The 20,300-nt window shown below is 42.6% G+C and overlaps 1 protein-coding gene and 1 pseudogene across 1 annotated transcript in view; one reads left to right on the forward strand and one right to left on the reverse strand.

Annotated features, from left to right (window-relative positions):
- The window catches only part of CLASP (CLIP-associated protein), a 79,687-nt gene that overhangs the window by 25,325 nt on the left and 34,062 nt on the right, over window positions 1-20,300 (forward strand). Inside the window, exons 4-6 of the mRNA XM_087680209.1 lie at window positions 10,072-10,140; window positions 10,274-10,451; window positions 11,080-11,241. Of these exons, the coding sequence (XP_087536335.1) occupies window positions 10,072-10,140; window positions 10,274-10,451; window positions 11,080-11,241 (409 nt within the window). The remainder of the gene's footprint in view (window positions 1-10,071; window positions 10,141-10,273; window positions 10,452-11,079; window positions 11,242-20,300) is intronic.
- Window positions 1,454-7,405, reverse strand: LOC148035245 (uncharacterized; annotated as a pseudogene).

Genomic DNA, 20,300 nt, shown 5'->3' on the forward strand with positions numbered 1-20,300 from the left:
GCAAAGCTCATGGCTTATCTATCTTTCAAACAAAATGTACAAATACAACATAAATACTATACTGAAGGTGCCATGGTTCGTATAAGATGGCTAATTGATACAATTTATACGGAGGCCATGATAGAGGTACTGGGGCTTATGAGACTGAGTCCGCTAGAATTTGATGAGAGAATATTTAGAAATAGCCAGAAGACATATTACAGTTACTTTTGTTGGTATGGAACTTTAAGCTGTTTGTGACTGTAGAGCAATCTGAACCTAGGAGAAACGGGACTTGATGGTAGCAGAGGACAGAACGAGCTTTGCAAAAGTGAGGACAAATGAAAAGAGCAGTGCATGCAGAAGGAAGTTTGTAGAACATTGAGCACACCATCCCTTAGGGGGGTTTTTTTAGGGGGGGCGGGGATGTTAGAGTGAAGCAGTGCGGAAGCGATGACCAAGATAAAGAGTGAACAGAGAGCGAAGAGACAGAGAGAAAGAGATAGTGAAACCCAAAATCTGCAGTGAAGAATGCTGTATAAGGATGCAGAAATATATATGAGTGCAGAGACAATGTTTGCGTATGTCTCCACCTTGAAGATTTCAATCTCCATGAACTCCGAGGGTAGACTCCATGGTTTGCAGCCTGAAAATTGGGAGCACGACTAATTGAAACAGTGAAGACCGAGGCCAATAAATAGGGCAGTAAGAAAATGACAAAAAGAACAAAATGCAGCCGATTGGACAACAAAACAGTTCAACCAGTCTGTCTGATGACACGTCTCAGCTGCCACATGGCACTCTTGTTGTACCTGTTTCCGCTTGTTGTACCTGTTGCTCCTGCTTGTCCAAGGAATGTCCAGCTCTAACACCCCCTCTTAGATCTTGGACACGGCAGAAGACTAAGGGATTTGTAGGGGATTTGGAATGCTGTTGAAGTAAAGCCTGAGGAAGTGGCTTTGTAAACAAGTTTGCAAGATTGTCCTCAGTCTTGTAGTAGACCATGCAAATAGTTGCATCCAAAATCTTCTCCTGAATGAAATGGTACTGGATCTCAATATGCGTCATTCGAGCATGAAACACAGGGTTCTTGGCCAAGGCAATGCAACTCTCATTGTCGCAATGTAGAACAACATGACCTCTCTATGGGCAGTCAAGGTCCTCCAAGAACTTGCGAAGCCACACTGTGTCATAGGTAGTAGAAGATGCCGCTCGATACTTCGCCTCAATCGAAGATAAAGCAACCATGGGTTGCTTCTTGTTGCTTCATGAAATAGCATCAACACCCAAGGTAAAGTAATAACTTGTCATGGACCTTTGATGACTCGCATCGCTAGCCCAATCTGAATCACTCCATCCTGTAAGGACCAAGTTTGCATCACTGGTACCGGTTGGATAATAGATCCCAAGATCAAGAGTTCCCCGTAGGAACCGCAAAATTTGTTGAGCAACTTGTCAATGCACCGTCTTAGGCTCACTCATGAACTCGGCCATCACACCTACAACATAACATAAGTCAATGCAAGTATTAAGAAGCCAGATCAAGGAGCCAACCAATTGCCTATAACGGGTAGTATTCGCCAAAGGAGAATCAAAATGAGCGGTAGCCTTCCAATTCGAGTCCATAGGAATTATAAGAGACTTGTATCCCTCCATCTCACACGTAGTCAAGAGCTCTTGTACATACAGTTACTGGGAAAGAAATATCTCCCTCGAAGTTTGATAGATCTCACGACCTAGAAAGAAATGAAGAAGTCCCATATTTGTCATCTTAAACTTCTCTTGAAGTGTTGCCTTCATCTGCTCAATTATTTGAGTATGGTCATCTGTCACAATCAAGTCATCCACATAAAGGACAAACAACACATGACCTCCATCGGAGGTGTGAACATAAAGCTGGGGGTTGGCTTACCTTGATTTCTCCTAGAGGAACGAGTCAATTTTCTCATTTCAAGCTCAGGGAGTATGCTTAAGGCCATAGAGAGTCTTCCTCAACTTGTATATCTTACCATTAGAAGAACCAAAGCCTAGAGGTTGCTCAACATAGATCTTCTCCTTTAACTTCCCATTTAAGAAGGTAGGCAGACTTCATGTCCAACTGATAGACTGGCCATCTCCTATGGCTAGCTAAGGCAAGGACTGTACGAATAGCAACCATCTGAGTTGTAGGGGCAAAAGTATAATGGAAATCATTGGGCATTGTGCAAAACCTTTAGTAACAAGGCAGGCCTTGTGCTTGTCCAACGTGTCATCATTGCAATACTTGGTCTTGAAGACCCATTTGACTCCAATTATCTTCTTATGGGGAGGCTTCGGCACAAGATACCAAGTGCCATTTTGCTCAATCGACTCTAGCTCCTGCTCCATCGCTTTCCGCCAATGATTATGTTGTAAAGCTTGCTTAAGGGAGGTGGGCTCCTGATCCTGCATGACATGAGTCATCAAATAGTAATTAGTATAAACAAGCTCGGTGTGGTGTGCTTGGTTCCTCCAAGGATGTCACGGGTTATCTTGTGGCTGCCACTTCTCAGGGATCCCCTCAATCTTTGTATCACGAAGAGCGTCATGAGCCCAACGAGGAGGAGGTCGGATCTCGCCTCATTGCTCTCCATTTGTTGAAGTTTTTGGAAAGGTCCATTGACGGTGAGGGAGCACTTGATGAATATGGGGGACTGAGAACCGAGCTCCTCATCCGAAGAGTCCTCAAGAGGCACAAGCTCCAGAGGAATAGTCGCTGGTGCCCAGCTATCACCGGGATCTCCAAGAACAAGGTGTTCCTCACTCCCCTTTAAGGTTGGAACTTTCACGAACTTAATATCACGGCTCGTGTAGACATCTTGCTTAATGGGATCATACAATCGGTAGCCTTGAGATTGCAAGCTATAGCCCACAAACACCTGTCTTTTGGAAGTTGCTTCAAATTCGTCACACTGTGTCTTCGGGATGTGAACATAGGCATCACACCAAAAACCTTGAAATAAGAAACATTTGGTTGAGACCCAAAGTACGTCTCATAAGGGGTCATACCAACAACAACGGAAGTAGGGGATTGATTAAGGATGTGAATTGCAGTAGCCATAGCCTTAGCCCATAGACATTGAGGTATTTGATGATGCTCCATCATGGTACAGACCATCTCGATTATTCTGCAATTCTTGTGCTTCAATATGCCATTCTCCTAAGGAGTATTTGTATTGGCAAGCTCCAATCCTTAAAGTTGGAGAAAGCCTCTGACTTCAGCTTCAAGAAATAAGCCCATGTCATCCTGTTGTAATCATCCACAATTAGCATGAAGAAATACAATCCCCCTCTAAGGGATTCCATTCTCATCAGTCCATAAAGATCAGTAGAAACAAGTTTCAATGGTGTTGAAGACCACCTCAAATCCTTGTTAGGAATAGTATCAAGAGTTTGCTTCCTATTGATGCAAGATACACAAGGTTGTTGGCTCACCACAATATCCGGCAAACCTCAAAAAGTTGTCCCTTTGTGCCTTCTAAAGGTAATCATAGTTGAGGTGGCCAAACCGAGCATGCCAAAGCTCGGATTGAGTTTTTTAGGTAAGAAGAAGAGAAATCAAGGCAGAAGAAGACCACAACTTATAGACTCCATTTTTCTCATAACTTAAAGAAAGGACACGTCTCAATCCACGATCAAGAATCCGACAAGAATCCACATCAAATTTGACCAAGAGGCCGAGGACACAAATCTTGTGCACCGAAAGTAGATGGTATCCCAAGGCCAGCACATAAAGCGCCTTGGATGTATGGGCACCATAAGATGCATGTCTCCCTGTCCTTGTGTAGAAATAAATGAACTATCACCAATGAGAATTTGTCCATGTGAAGGTTGCAAATGAGCAACACTTGCTGAAGAAGGAGTCATGTGCCTTGAGGCACCACTGTCAACAATCCACTTTCGAGTGTATGGGGCCGTCAACATAGCATCAGAAGCCGTCACAGTAGAATCCTAAACCATCTTCAAGTGGAGAAAAGCAGTTGATGAGGGAGCAACCATCGGTTCGGAATCCTTTGAAGATTTCTCCTTCTTCTCTTTGTCCTTCTTCTCCTTGTCGGGGTAATCCTTTTGCCAATGACCTATCTTGCCACAGATGTGACAAGTGGACTCCTTGTCTTCATTCTTCTTGGATTTGTCCTCCTCCTCATTCTTTTGGTCTTTCCCTTTCTTCTGAGAGGATTGATCAACCAAAACCTTAGATTTAGAAGCATTGGTTCCTTTCAATTGCTCCTCTTGGTCCAAGACCATAAGAACCAACTCTTTCCACCGAAGAGTCTTAGGCTGCCCTGAGGCAATCAAGGCGGAATAAAAACCACTAAAATAGAGTGGTAATTGTGAAAGAAGAGTTATCGCCATGTCTTTAGAAGTGATCACCTTTCCTACGTTTTGTACTTGCATCTAAAGCTACCCTAGCTTGTTAATATACTCCTGCATAGAAGTTGACTCGTTGACACTGATGGTCCTCATTTGCACTCCCAAAGAAACTCGCTTCATGATGGCCATAGGATTGTACATCTGATTGAGCTCCAGCCACATCTCTCCAGCCACTATCGAATGCTCAATATGAGAGATAATAGTTGTAGTACATGAGAGAAGTAAAAATGAGCAGATGCAAGCATTGAGTTTATCCTAGTGTGTGTGAGCCTTTGCCAACTCCACCTTATTAGTAGAAGAGAGTCTGGACTCGTCTCGTGAATAAGGATGATGAATAGCTTCCGTAACAAGCTCTTCCAAATCATAGGACTCCAAAATGGCAAGCATCATGACTTGCTAGATGCAGTAATTCTCGCCATTGAGCTTTTGATTTGATGGAAGAGTTGGTAACACGGGCACCTTCCGGTCCACGATCGCTTGAAACTTTGTCTCAGCCTCAAAAGACATCTTCGCCTACAATGCCTGCACAAAACACAAAAGCAGCCCCCTTTGACTGTGAGAATGCAGCATGCTAGGGCTCTTCACCGCTCGTCCCGCTCCTTCTTCACCCGTCGTAGGTGATGAAAAGGTAGAATCTGCACTTGAAGGCCCAAAACACAGCCTTTTTCCTTCTTTAACAGCATAAAACAGCAACAACTTTAGCAAATCTTCTCCTTTCTTGCATGCCTACGCTCGCGTTAGCCTTGTTTTGATGTGTAGCTCTCCTGCTCACCCTTGAACGCTGAACACATAGCCTTGTGTTGCGCTGAAATCTCCTCTTCAGGTAGGTCCACCCTAGGTGAGTCCTTCAATGCTTTGATACCATGTTAGAGTGAAGCAATGCGGAAACGAACGATCAAGACAAAGAATGAAGAGAGAGAGAGAGAAAGAGATAGTGAAACACATAAAATATGCAGTGAAGAATGTTGTATAAGGATGCAAAAATATACATGGGTGCAGAGAGAATGTTTGCATATGTCTTCACCTCAAAGATCTCAATCTCCATGAATGATCACACACACACACACACACACACAAATACACACACACACACACACAGAGAGAGAGAGAGAGAGAGAGAGAGAGAGAGAGAGAGAGAGAGAGAGAGAGAGAGAGAGAGAGAGAGAAATGAAATGAAATGATATATTAACGTCTACAAAAGGCCAAAATGACCTATGAGACCATGAGTTACATGTGTATGATGGTACAACTGTCTCAGCAAAATATGTAGCACAAAGCAAAATAAGAAAGAAAACTAACTATGGCTATGTGTAAAACATAGAGCTCTGTCTAGTAACAATGAGCTCCAAATGGTACAATCTCATGTGGATATGGAGGGCCTAGCTCTAGCGTGAGCAATAATCCCCTGTATTCGCCTACTAAGGTGTCGTCGGTGTCTCTGTCGAGGCCTAAGACGTCTGGATTGGCTAAGTTGAACGGCTCGATCAATCAGTACTCCTTGTCAGTGTGTGGACTGTGGTGGTGAGAGAGGCTCTCGTGTGGACTGTGGTTGTAACTGTATTGAAGTCTTTTGGGTCTTCTTTGCAAAGAAGTCTGTGAGCTGTCTCTCTGAAGGTCCTTGGTGTCTTGGAGCAGTTGTACTCCTGAGGCACATGTCACGAAGCCATTGTATCTCAAGAAGAAAGAGGCCAAGGCATCGCTGATCGATAAAATCCATGACTTTGGATAGTGGTCCAAATCCTTCTCTAAAGAGATAGTGGAAACGACCGCGGACCTCATAATACGCTGGGCAGTGGCAGATATAATGCTCCTTTGTCTCTGGCTCTAATTGGCATATCTGGCATATGCACTCCTCTGGTGGGATGAATCTATATTTGGTATGTGAGGAGGTGCGCAACTGGCCAATAGTACATTTGATCCCATGGGAAAGGTGGGTGTCCATGTATCTCGAGCGAACAATAAACCCATCATCTGTAGTATGGAGGAAATGCTCGCGGTAGAAAGCCATCGTTGTCCCCAGCGCCTGCCTTGGCATCAACCATGTCCGCGTGATATTCAATTGGGTGAGATCCATCTTGTTGATCTTGTGAATCTCTGACCTGCTCAAATCAAGAGATGGTGCATCAAGGGAGTATTGGAAGGGGGGTAACTTGTCCATGCTAAAGCCATGCAGCTCAAACCAGAGGCCGACATCTGTGATATGCTATGTATGTATGCGACCAATCGGGCGAGGGCCCGGTGTAGCTGCTAGCTCGACTCTAATGATCTCATGTGGCACTGAGGCCTTACATCTGATCATCCTGGATATCATGGACACTAGGGGTTTCTCCATCGACCTCCATCCGTCTTAAGTGCGCCCTGATCTGCTACGGTGGTCAAGACTGGGTCCCCCTATATGTACTCCATAAAGTAGTGTGGATGTGACCAGTGTATCAAAGAGCCATAGCTTGGTGCGGGGTTCTTGGAATTGCACATGTGAGCACATCCTCTCCAAACCACCTAGTGCTGTGTATCCGCGAGTCAGTCTAGTGTCTGCTGCCTCTCGCATAGAAAAGGTGGGCCCTGTGAATAAGACTCCCAAGTATATATAAGAATCCATATACTCCAGCTCCTCAGATCCATATGTGAATTTAGGTGCTGATCTCTTGACCCACTGTGGTGTAGTATTAAATACCATCACCTTGGTTTTACCAAGGTTCACTGAAAGCCCGGTGTCCAAAGTATAGGAGTGTAATGCATCCAAGTGTCTTTGTAGACCCTCTGGAGAGTCAGCTATCAATACAATGTCATCCGCATACAATAGGAGAGGTATCCAAGTGCGAGCTAGTGGAGCTCCTCTATCTTCTTCCTGTGAAATATAATCAGTAATCCCATCAATGTACATGCCAAATAATGTCGGAGAGAGGGGGCATCCTTGCTTCACCCCAATGGTGGAGTAAATAGGTGCCGAAAGGCCCTTAGGTTTCCGGACTCTGCCCACAACTCTCTCATACAGTGCAGAAATACCCCAACTGAGCTCTTTCGGTACTCCCATGGCAAGCAATCTGTGTATCGGCTTGTCTCTCGGTACAGTGCCAAAGGCTTTGCGGAAGTCCACAAAGCAACAGTAGCAGCAGTAGGTCTGTCGGCCATGGGCCTTTCCCTCCTCAATGATCGCTTTGAGTGTGAGGATGTGATCCAATGTGGAGAAGCCTCTCCTAAAGCCAGCCTGTCCTTGTGCTGTAGGACCCCACATCTCTGCCCACCTGCTTAACTCATGCTCAAGGATGGAAGCATATATCTTAGCCAATGTATGCCCAACCATAATAGTCTGATAGTTATTGGGTAGAGTAGTGTCCCTTGACTTGAGGATAGGGACAATAGTGTTCGTGCTCCAGCTTTCTGGTAGGCCTTCACACATGGCTCTGTTAAACATGCAAGCTAGGAATCCTGCCACCAAATCTCTAGCATGGATCCAGTGCTCGGCTACTAATCCATCATGATCTTGTGCCTTTCCTCTGCTAAGTTTGTCAATGGTCTCTTGGACCCTACCTTCTGTGAAGAAAGTGGTGGTCTCTGGACAAGGCTCAAGTGGGCCAGGAAGAGGTGATTGACCCTCCACAATATAAAGACTAGTTGCATACTCCTCAAAGAGTATCTGTGCCTGTTTGTGGGTAGTGGACCCCAGTGCTATCTCTCTCTGTAGCTGTGCTCTGGTCTCACGGCACTCATCATCATACCAGCTGTTCCGAGGTGTCACCCCGGTGGAGGTTCTCTGTGTGGGCCGTGAGTGTGGGAAGGCTACACCTACAGCGATGTGTAGGGCCTCATTGAATTGCTGAGTCAGCTCCTGTAATGGAATGTCGAGGTCTGCATCCTGTAACAATCTAAAGATCTCCGCCTCATAGATATCCTTTCTCTCTCTAGAAAAGAGGTATCTCGGGTGTCGGTGAGCTGCATGATGGGTCTGCGTGTGAGTGAATTGGAGGTCGATGGGGAAGGATAGGTAGGCACGATCCACTGCAACTCCGAGAAGGCGTGGGGATACTGAGAGGTCCTGGATGTGAGATATTAGCATCAGTGGGGCAAGAACATAGTCTACTGTGTTGGTACCGTGTCGGTGAGGATAACATGTGAAGGCGCCGGATAGGGGGTATCTAGCCAAGCCATTGAGAATGGCCAACTTGTGTGCTGTGCCCATCTCCACAAGGTATCTCCCATATTCACTGATTTCCCCCATATCCTGAGATGTCCTCTCCAGCTGTAGCTTTGACACGTCTTGCTCCTGTAGCATCTCCTCAGCTGCATCAAAGAAAGACACTTGATGGGAGGCTGTCCTGGCATTAAAGTCTCCTAGTAAGATAACCTCTCCCTCCTTCGAGAACTCCCAAATATCCTCATCCAAAGCCACATATGGTGATTGCCCCTTGGGTGGGGCGTATCAGGACGTCTAGGGGGGAAATAGCATATGGCAACATACAAAGTGCGTTCCTCACCACGCACTCTCACCCACATGTATCTGGCTTGCTCATCTCTATGGACTACTTGGATCATTTGCTGTAGCTCCTCCCTGAATTTCACTGCCACTCCTCCCAACTTGCGATTACTGTGGTTTGTGCGTGTCTCCTTCCTGCAAGCTGAGTCCCACTTGTAGCCTATCACCGGTGGAAGTGTAGTATGTGGTCCCTGATGTGTCTCTGAGTAGAACACTATATCTCTCCCTCTGATTGTCTCCTCCAAGCTCCCACATCCAATTGGATGGCTCCATTACAGTTCCAAACTGCCACTGCAAGGCTGGTCCCATAGGTCTCACACCGTCATTTGCAGTGAAGAAACACACAAAATCTGCAGTGAAGAATGCTGTATAAGGATGCAAAAATATACATGGAGGCAGAGAGAATGTCTGCATATGTCTCCGCCTCGAAGATCTCAATCTCCATGAACCGAGATGGCAGTCTCCACAGTCTGTAGCCTGAAAATTGGGAGCACAACTAACTGCACTCTGCTTGCGTGACACATCAGCCGCCACATGGCACTCTTCTGTACCTGCTGCTCCTGCCTGTCTAGGGAATGTCCATCTAACAGGGGGGGCTGTTACATCTGTGCCTTCTCTTCACTTCTCTTTGCTCATATTTTTGATGTGGTGTCCATGATGGTCTAGCAATTGAAATTGACAATTGCGGATGTAGCAGCTATGCTGATGACGTGTGTTGCACTGGTAGTTGATTGACTAACACTGAACATGTGGGCTTATGCAAGATGCTTCAAGCCTTAAGGTATAACATATCATAAGACTATTGACACCAAATATGGGTTAGTGGATAAGAGAGGAGTAATAGGGACATGCTGCTAATAATAGCATACTTTACTTTCTTCTCTTTAGGTCATGTTATCATCTATAAAATTGTTGGTTCTATTGTGGACTCTTGCTAAATCTTTAGACTCCCTGACATTGGACAAGGCATTCGCTCAAGTGACCACTATTACCCAGACTGCATCTGAAGTGCTATTTAGTGGAAGGATCCATGTCAATGCATGTATTCATTGTACTTTAAGAATGAGAGCCGGCAGGAGAGTCTGGAAAAATGTTGAGATGTCCTACTTTGCAAAGCTGAAGTGTATTTAACTCTTGCAGTAAAGTGCAAGTTTTAACTGCAGCCAACTGTTATTAAAGTTGTGGATGCTGGTTTTTAATCTTTAGCAGTGACTGTCTTTGTTTAGGAAATGTATCGGCAAGGAGGCTCACAGCTGCGGGATGAGTTACAGCAACACTCTTTACGGCCGTCACAGGCAAGGATTAACAGATTATTTCCCCATCCAGAATAAATGGCATTGTGTATAGTTGTTCTTGCTTCGTGGTGCTAACCAGAATATGGATATAAACTGTGCAGACTTTGATTTTAGTCTTTTTCATTTAATGCAGCTTAAAGAAATAATGGCCAGATTTGAGAAGATTGAGCCAAAGGTCTCCACATTTGATAATATTACAAGCCAATATGGAGCAGCCGAGGTCAAAGTGCCTTCAAATCTTTCGACAGGGCCAATGCGACGGAATAGCCCTAAAGCAAAGCCAGCTGTCATGGATATGAATTCTCTTGGAGGTAATGCCTTCCTTTAGATGTGTATACATAATGCCTTGTGCTGGGGAGGGTTTTCAATGGTTATTTTTCCTTTCTTGGCATTTTTGTGAATAAATGTTCACTGCTCAAGTAAATGTTGCTTTAAGCTACAGTAAGTTTTTGGTTAATGAGGAAAGTTCCTCACTGACAATTGTTATAAGTAATTAGTCATAACAGTGGCCTTATGGATTGTGGTACTGGATAAGCTCTTAGACATATTTTTACAAGATGCCATGGCCTAAAACAATTTTTTTCTAATATGATACTTATTAAAATGCGAAATGTAGTGTTTAGAATATTCTAAGGCACTTTCACTTCATTTTAGACTAGTCAGTGATGTACTATATGCAATCATCCTCTGCAATTACCTAGTCAAGCTCTACATGGCATCTTCCTTTTCAATTACTTAGTCAAACTCTCAATGAGCTCCACTTGTCACACCTGGATAAGAGAGGGGCTTGCAAAAGGAAAGTATTTTCACTTCTTTGTTGTGTGTGTTGGCATATCACATCTTATATGCTAAGCAGGTGCCCTTTGCAGCTATGTATATGCTTCCATATTTTAAATGTATAGATGTTTGTCTTACTTTATTGATTTCTGTTTGCTGAAGGTGATGGCGATGTGGCAGAAAAACCAGTAGAGCCAATCAGAGTCTATTCTGAGAAGGAGCTCAACAAAGAACTTGAGAAAATTTCCAGTATGCTAACTCCTGAACAAGACTGGTCAGTACGTATGGCAGCCATGCAACGGATAGAAGGGCTTGTTGCTGGAGGTATGGGTTGTTTCTGTGTGATGTCATCTCTTGGGTTTGCTTCCTGGACTTGTGAGGAAGTGAACACTGTTTGATCTCCAAATTTGAGGGAATTCATGCTGGTGATGTCTCCATAGTTCAAAGACATAAACATACAGAAACAACTTGCGTATGACATATGGTCTTTCTAATGCGCACATTCACTCATATCTGCTGTTTTTTGTTGTTTGCATGCTACTAAGTGGGAGAATTTTGTGAGTATTTCAAAACAAGATAGCTAGCTCAGTCTATCCGAAAATTGGAGAAAATCCCAAAAGCAATGGAAAATTGTGACTGAGACAGTAATAGAAATATATTCTAGCTTCAAGAAATTCCAAAGAAGGCATAGGCGCTAGGTAAAGTGGCAGATGGACAGTTGGGATGGGTTACATCAAACTCCTTTCAAAGCATTATCTGCACATCACTAATATCTGAAGTCTAATAAACAGGCCTTTTCGAAGCACCAATTGTCTCTGCTATCTCACCTACAATGGAGGTGAGAAAATTAGTAATGTAACTTTCTTTAGACAAATCCAAAGAATAAGCTACATATGCTATGTGTTAATTTTTCTCCCCCTGAATGGATTCAACATTGTAGCATTGACCTTGTAACAAAATCAAGACTGGTGAGCCCATCAGTCCAAACTGAGAAATGTCAAACATTTGTACTTTCAAAAAGGGGCACAGGTAATGACCTAGAACTTAGAAGTTGTGGACGAAGTAATGGCTCAGATTCATGAGCTACAAGGAACTGGATCAGACACTGCACAAAATAGTAGGTAGAAATCAGCTCATGTATTGCAAGGCTATTATGGTTGGGTTGAGTACAGCATGAGTTGTGATTGGCAAGCTGGTTTTTAGAGCAAATAATGTTGTCAAAAGTTACCCAGTAAGCAGAAAGACAGCATGCTTACACGGAAATTTGCTGGCATAGGATGCTGTAGATAGGTGTTGCACTAGGTCTAATGACTGCAATAGCAACCCTATATGAGAAAATTTGGAGGTGGAACTAAGGTTTAGTGAGGCACTTGAGGGACATTACATGTCCACAACAGAGAACCTTTGTAGTGCTTGGATGGGCATCGTTCATACTCTCTGTGGGTGGTGGGAGAGGCTGCAGGGGTGATTTCAGTGCATGAGGAGGAGATGCTTTTGAAATTTCTTGATATATGGGATTTTGGAACCTTCTTTCACCTAGAGTAACATATATTTGGGCATCATTGATCTCCAATTCTCTACTTGCCTTAGACTCTCTCCTTGTGAGCAGTTAGCCTGTGGACTATTTGGTTATTTTGTTTTATCTTTTTGACATCCTATACCAGGTTTATATTGCATTATTCCTTTTGTCCCTTTTGTGATACTGCCTTCTAAGGGGGCAAATTGCACAAAGGGACTGTAAGCCAAGAATGGATTCTCTATACTCTAGAGAATGTAGCCTTCACAGATTTTCACTGCAATGGATGGCTAATAAAGACATGTAGGAATGCGAAGTGGCAAAGTTGCACCATAGTTGCACTAGTATCACATACGAAAGGTTTCATACTGTACCATACTTTAGGTACCGTACCTTACGTATTAGTACCATAAGGTACCAACTTAATGGATACATATTTTCTTGTTTGAACTGCACTTTGGGATGAGCTAAATGCTTTCTATACTAATATGATTCTCCCATGAGACTAGGTTATTTGAGATTCAAACAATTTCTCTCAACCTTCTCTCTCTCAAGCCCACACTTCTCTTATTTGTATGATCATTCATGTATAATGCATCCACTTCCATCTATGTAGTTGTAAGTTGTAGATAGTAGTAGCGTATATTGCACACATAGAATGAGGTTCTGGCATGTTACCCTCAAGTATTCATATTATATACTCTAATAGCATTGCTATTTAGACTTGAGACATCTATTCTATTATCTTTAGTCTAAAATAATCAAGCTAACATTTACCCGTACTTGATGCTCGGGAAGATGTATTTATGCAATTAGAGTAGATTCACTGCAGAAATTTTGGGACTTTTTACATTGGTGATGCATTTTGAGTCGTTTTGAGAGTGGACAGTGAAATTTGCAGCAGATTCACTACTGAGTGGGAGTCTTTTGAGTTTTGGATGCTTCAAATATTTTTTCAAAAAAAGGGGCAGCTTCTCTTGGTACATGTATTGTTGAATACTCATTATGTAGTGAAACAGTGGTAAATACAGCATTTGTGTCATTGCATTTGGGAATTTTGGTGATGTATTACTGAAGTGGGAGCTATCCTTAATGCAAATGTATCAGATTTGATTTGTGCATCTCCAACTTGAGACTGAAATTTGCAGCTAAACATCTGCTTCTTGGACACCTTGGAAGTACAAGAGTGTGCACTTGCTGTTACAATTCAGCAACCTTGCTAGTAAACCCTTTATTGCAGCTGTGTATTGCTGAAGAACACAATCATATAAAAAGCTGTGTATTGGTAAATATGTAAAAAGCTTGACTTTTGTGACGATTGTGTTCTTGGTAAACATGTAAAAAGTCCATACTCTCATGGAGCCTCTAGGAAGGCATGTATTTTGGATTTAGTCCATTTTGATGTTTGCACTATGTCAATAAAAACTTATAGTGGTTTCCGTTATTTTGTGTCTTTTATTGATGACCATTCTAGGAAGCTATGGGTCTACTTGCTTAAGCAGAATAGTGAGGCATTGGTTGCTTTTAAAAGGCTTTATGCATTGGTTAATACTCAACAAGGCTTAAAGTTAAAATGCATAAGAACAGATAATGGGGGAGAGTATGTGTCTAAAGAATTCAATAAGTTTTGTGATGACAATGGGATTAAACGAGAGCTTACAGCTCCTTACAATCCATCATCTAATGGTGTGGCTAAGCGAATGAATCGCATGTTATGTGAGAAGATTCGGTGCATGTTGTCCACAGCTAATCTCTCGCAATCGTTTTGGGGAGAGGCACTTAAAACCGTGGTGCATATTTGCAACCGATCTCTACATCGTGCACTTGAAAGTGGCATCCATGAAGAGGTTTGGTCTAGCAAACCTGCTTCATATGACCACTTAAGAGTCTTTGGTTGCAAATGCTATGTACATGTATTTGTTGATAGCAGAACCAAACTTGACATGAAATCTCATAGAGGCATCTTCATGGGTTATGGAGATGAAGGTAAAATGGGCTATTGAGTTTGGGTTCCAAGCATTAAAAAGGTGCTATGCAGCCGGGATGTGGTATTTAATGAGTCAAAGCTGCTGAAAAATGTCTCATCTAATGACTTAGACACAAAGAAAGTTAAATTTCAGCATGATCAGTTACTTAAGTAGCCATAAGCCATTGAAAATTCAGCTCCTTTTGATGCTGATTATGACAATCAGTGTATCATTATTGAGCCAGATGAAAATGGGCAGCAAGGGGATGTTGAAAATGAATTACAGCAGTCTGAAATTGTATTAGAGCAACCTGAACATGCAGGCAGTTCAGCAGCCAAACAATGAGGTCATTGAGATTCCCTTGGATGTGGATTCATTACCTGATAACACAGATCATTGGGTAAGAAGGTCTACACGTGTCAGAAGACCTATACAAAGATTTGATCCTTCTTTGGACTGCATTTTGTTCACATATGAAGGTGAGCCTCTTACGTATAAAGAGGTCTTATCATGTGAATTAAAGAAAAAGTGGGAGCTAAATATGTAGGAAGAAATGAAGTCATTGTATCAAAATGATACTCCGGATTTGGTTACATTGCTCAAGGATTGAAAAGCCATTCCTAACAAATGGGTCTATAAAATCAAATGTGTGGATGGCAAGCCCAAATATAAAGCCAGACTTGAGGCCAAGGGCTATACACAAAAGGAGGGCATTGATTTTCAAGAAGTGTTTTCTCATGTTGTCAAAATGACCACTCTTTGAGTGTTATTTTCCTTTGTAGCATCTATGGATCTTGAACTTGATCAGATGGATGTTAGAACTACATTTTTGCATGGTGATCTAGAAGAAGTGTTGTACATGAAACAACCCGAAGGCTTTGTTATACAAGGAAAGGAGCATTTGGTATGTAAGCTTAAGAGAAGCTTGTATGGTTGGAAACAGGCTACTAGACAATGGTATAAAAAGTTTGATGCCTTCATGCTCTCACATGGATTTAAAAGGAGTGCAAATCATTGCTTATATATTAAAAAGGCTGATGATGGAAGCCTTATTATACTTGTGCTTTATGTGGATGATATGCTTATTGCTGGTGTACCTTTTCCACCTTATCTTAAGCTTAGCAAAGCAGATTGCCCGAAAGATGATAAGGCAGTCAGTACTATGAAGGGTGTTCCGTATGCTTCAGCTTGTGGTTCACTCATGTATGCTATGGTTGCCACTAGACCTGACATTGCTTATGCAGTGGGAGTTGTAAGCAGGTTCATATCAAATTTTGGCAAAGCACATTGGGAAGCAATGAAATGTATCTTACGGTACCTTAAGGGCACACAAAGAAAATGTATTTGCTATGGCAAGGGTACGTTAGATTTGCAGGGGTATTGTGATGCAGACATGGCAGGTGACTTGGATACTTGCAAGTCTACTAGCGGGTACATCTTTACCTTGATTGGTGGGTAGTTTCTTGGTGCTCTAGATTGCAAGAAATAGTAGCACTCTCTACCACCGAGGTTAAATATGTTTCAGCCACTGAAGCTTCAAAAGAAGCCATTTGGCTTGGTCGTTTGATCAAGGATTTTGGGTTTTCCATCCAAAACACCCGTACTTAGATGTGATAGTGAGAGCGTTGTATGTTTGGCTAAGAATGCCATGTTTCATGCACATACCAAACATATTGATGTTCGGTATCATTTTATCAGACAGGTTTTGATTGATGGTCTAGTCACATTGACTAAGATCAAATCACAAGATAACCTTGCAGATGTTCTCACTAAAAGTCTTGCAAAGGCTCCACATGAGCATTGCATCAAACTTGTGGGAGTTGGTTAAAGGTTTGCTTCAGACCTTTAAATGGGAGGTTGTTGGATGTAAAAGCCCTTTACGTGCTCTTCCATGTATATATTACTTCACACATGTGAATTCACCCTAGCGGGTGTCAGTGTACCGTACCCTAAGTAAAAATACATTCTTTTATTCTTTGTGTGTGCCACATTGGTACACACCTATCCGTCGACTCACTCTCACACTATCTCACTATTCAGCACTGTTGAGTATCTCGACTATTGTGCCTGCCCTCTTTCTCTGCTCCCGCTTCAACTCTACAAGTGGAGCTGTTAGAAGCTAGGCGATGGTTGCTCCAACTAGGGTGGAGCTGTCTAAAGCATAGCCACATGGAATGGGGAACGGGAAATGGTAATGGTAATGGGAATGGTAAATGCAGTTGGAACAAGGGAGGCCCATTCTAGTAATGGGGGAATCAAGAACATGATTGGAACGGGGAGGCTCCATTCTGGGAACGGGGGAAATTGGAAGTTAAAAAATAATTATACATCAAAAAACTTCACAAGTATTCAAAGACACTAGAGTTTAAAAGAATACTTTAAACATCATATTGATCATTGCATTTACCATGAATGGTGTTGGCAATTGTGTGTAAGATATTGTATTATTAAAGCCATCAATGTTGCAAAAGACAAAAAATTAAATAAGACTTGAACACCTATTAAAAAGACTAAAGTGTAGTGTGTATGCAAGTAAAAAAAATTAAAACTGTAACGAATTAACTTTAGAATCAAAGAGTCAAGAGTCAAGAGTCAAGAGCCACGATTTATAAATACTAAGCAGTGAGCACTCAATAAACTATCAAAAAGATACATCGCATGTGTCACGATCACACTAGGAACTAGACTCTAGAGTATAGTGACTAGTCTCTAGTACATGAAAAATATAAATCTCTCATCAATGATTATACATTATACATGTGTCTAGGACCTCAAGATTCATCGACCATATCACTAGTGCTCTCCTTTGCTGCCTCCTCTGTTGCCTCCTTAATCTCTTCTAAGTTTGGGACTTGCTGTACTCTTTGCTCCTTCTCTTGCTTCACCTCCCACTCAGTAAAGGGATCGGCCTTTGCTATCACACTGTTGCAAAGCATAGGTAAGTTTGCATTGACAAAGACAAGGTCATTGGCCTTTTGCATACCAAGGTTGCTCCTTTTCTTAGACGCAATGTGGTTATAAGAGCGCCACAATTGCTTCAAACGAGAGGAGCTAATAGCTTGGCTCAAAATGCGAATTGCTAGGCATCAATGCTTAGGGCCATCATAGCCATAATCCTCCCACCACAGAGGACTGCCTCTAGTGAACTTGTCCACCTTTGCATCACCACAACCATATGAACCATGGAAATTCCTGTAGAGTGCAAGTTGATCCTTCACTATGTGCCTCATCTCAATATCAGGAACCATGCACTCCAAGATGTGCTTTAAGATAGGCTAAACCATGCTATCAATCCTCTTCACCTCATCCAAAAATCCCACATCCTTAGCTGTATTTATGCATGACATCCTTGTAGGAGTAGAAGCCAAAGGGGAGTTCCTAAACTCATCATTGATGAATACTTGTCTCCATGCCATAGTCACGAAGGATGGGGGACAGAGGGGATGGGGGAATGGAGGAAAATAAGGGATGGGGACCTAAAAGTTATAGGTTTTCTAGACATAATTGAAATACTCTATAAAGAAACTAAACAAATACAACAACTTAACTCAAAAACCTTTTAAAAATATCCCATAATAGTTTAAACAATATAGGAGCCATGAAAGTTGAAAGTTGGAATATAAATGAATAATGAATACTCAAATTAAAGTGTAGAAGTAATAATTTTCAATGCCAAATGGTGGCTAAAAAATGTTATAACTTAAAAACTAAAGTCCAATAGTACACATTGAATAATGAGTACTTAGATTGAAGACTACAAGAGATAGTACAAACCGAGAAATGTAGTAAAAGTTAAAATTGAGGAATCATAAATGCTGTATGACACAAAGACTAAAGTCCAACAGTAACTACTAAATAATGAGTCCTTGTATTGAAGACTGCAAGAAACAATACAAGTTGAGAAACAATAAAACTAGTGGATTGAAGACTATAAGAAACAATACAAAAGTACAAACCCTATGACACATGGCATCGGTTGCGTCTTGTTCCCCCCCCCCCCCCCCTCCCCCCCCTCAGGAGGTCTCAGGCCGTGTCCCCTTGTGATGGACCACTGCATGGAGATGCATCCTTTTCGGGATGCATTGGAGATGGGCCCCACGTTCCAGGATGGGTTTCTTGCATTTTGGGCTTGCGTCCCCTACGTCCCTTGTGACTATGCTCACCACACCACTGCACTCCCTCAAATGATCTAGCATCAAGAAGTTGTAAGCAAAGCGAGTGTTGAAGTACTTGAGGAGAATTTTTTTATGCTTCTTTGAAAATTCATGGCGAACATATTGATGGTTGAGGACAAAGGTCACCATCTCGGTAGCTTTAGTAACGGTCGGCTCAACCCACGGAAGTTAACCAATATCCTTGAAAAGATTAAATAAACAACAAGCCATGAAAAAACAAATTGTAATGTGGGGATAGTAGCTCTCAACTATGGCACCAATTGTTGTATTTGTTGGCTCACTTTTTGCCATCAATGCCACAATATTTTGTGACCCAATCGTCTCAATGCTGTCTATCCAGTCATGGGCAAATACATTGGCACTCTTATATGTGCTTGAAGCATCATGAGACGAAATAAAGTACATCTCACCATGAGAATATGCTACTGGACCATGAATGGATCTCTTGCGGCTATCACTCCATCCATTTGCGATCAGTGTCATACCATGGTGTGCCCAAAGCATCTTCATATTCTTTGTAGCTTGCTCAACCTTGCGTCTCCCTCTCCAAGAGAGTAGTAGCAAGTGCTCTGATGATGGTGGTGTGTAAGTAGGGTAATATTCGACAACCTTCTTTAGCATTCCCTTGAAGAAGTCTGACCTAATGGACTATTAGACACACTACACATTGTGATTTCGGATTTCAAACATATAGTATCGAATACAAACTTCAAAGTTCAAATCAGGATTTATCATTACAAATTAAGATTTATTCCATTAAATTTTAATAGATAAGCAACAAACATTTATTATTTTACAAATTTTACCTCACAGTATGGAAGGCAATGTGATTTGCATAGAAAAAGCGAGCAACGGCAGCATCAATCTCCTCCTTATTCTGCGGATCCCACGAAGCCTCAAGGGTGCTTTGTCATCATATGCGAGGTACATCAGAAGTAGATGCCCCAACCTCCAATACACTCTAGACATGGGAGGATGAGGGTGTAGTTGTAGTTGTTCTCAAAGAGGGTGCAACTGATTTTCTCATGCGTCAATTGTGTGCAAAAGTGCACCTCTTTTCCTTCCTCTCCCAAGAAATGAGCGCACACCTTATAAGCCCCATTTGCGCGCCCACAAGGACATAGCTTGCACATCCATCGACGCACTCCACCACGAGCAGAGCACTCAGCATTCACTTCTTCCCACCATAACCAATCTCTAGGTGCATTGCGCTGAGCTCAGCCATGGGAGGAACCAGCAGCAGCCATTTATGATTTTTGTGATGAGTGGGCAGCAGGCTGAAGCCACAGAGAGAGAGAGAGAGAGAGAGAGAGAGAGAGAGAGAGAGAGAGGCTAGAGTGCACTGCATAGGTTGCAAGCAGGGCCCAGGTGCTGGGCAAGTAGCGTGCTGTGTGGCAGCTGGCTATGTGACAGGGTGGGTAGAGTCACAGACAGAGTGGGCAAATGCTGTGGGCAGAGTCGCAGATGGAGCGAGAGAAGGAGATGATGCGGTTGAATGGTCCAAACTGTCGAACGGGCATGCAACCAGTAAGTGCCTGTTGGAACGTTCTGTTCCCAACATAGCCTTGTTGTAACGTTCCTTGTGACACCTTGCACATGGAACATTCCAACTGTGGGGAACATGATTCCCACTTTGGTCTGTTAGGGGATGATGTTTCTGTGTTCCAAGGCCCCATTCTGCCCATTCCACGTGGCTATGGTCTAAAGTTGAGTGATGCTCTTTTG

Source organism: Lygodium microphyllum, chromosome 6 (assembly GCF_053477565.2).
Source record: "Lygodium microphyllum isolate KBCC chromosome 6, Lygodium_microphyllum_v1.1.10, whole genome shotgun sequence".
Classification (NCBI taxonomy): Eukaryota; Viridiplantae; Streptophyta; class Polypodiopsida; order Schizaeales; family Lygodiaceae; genus Lygodium; species Lygodium microphyllum.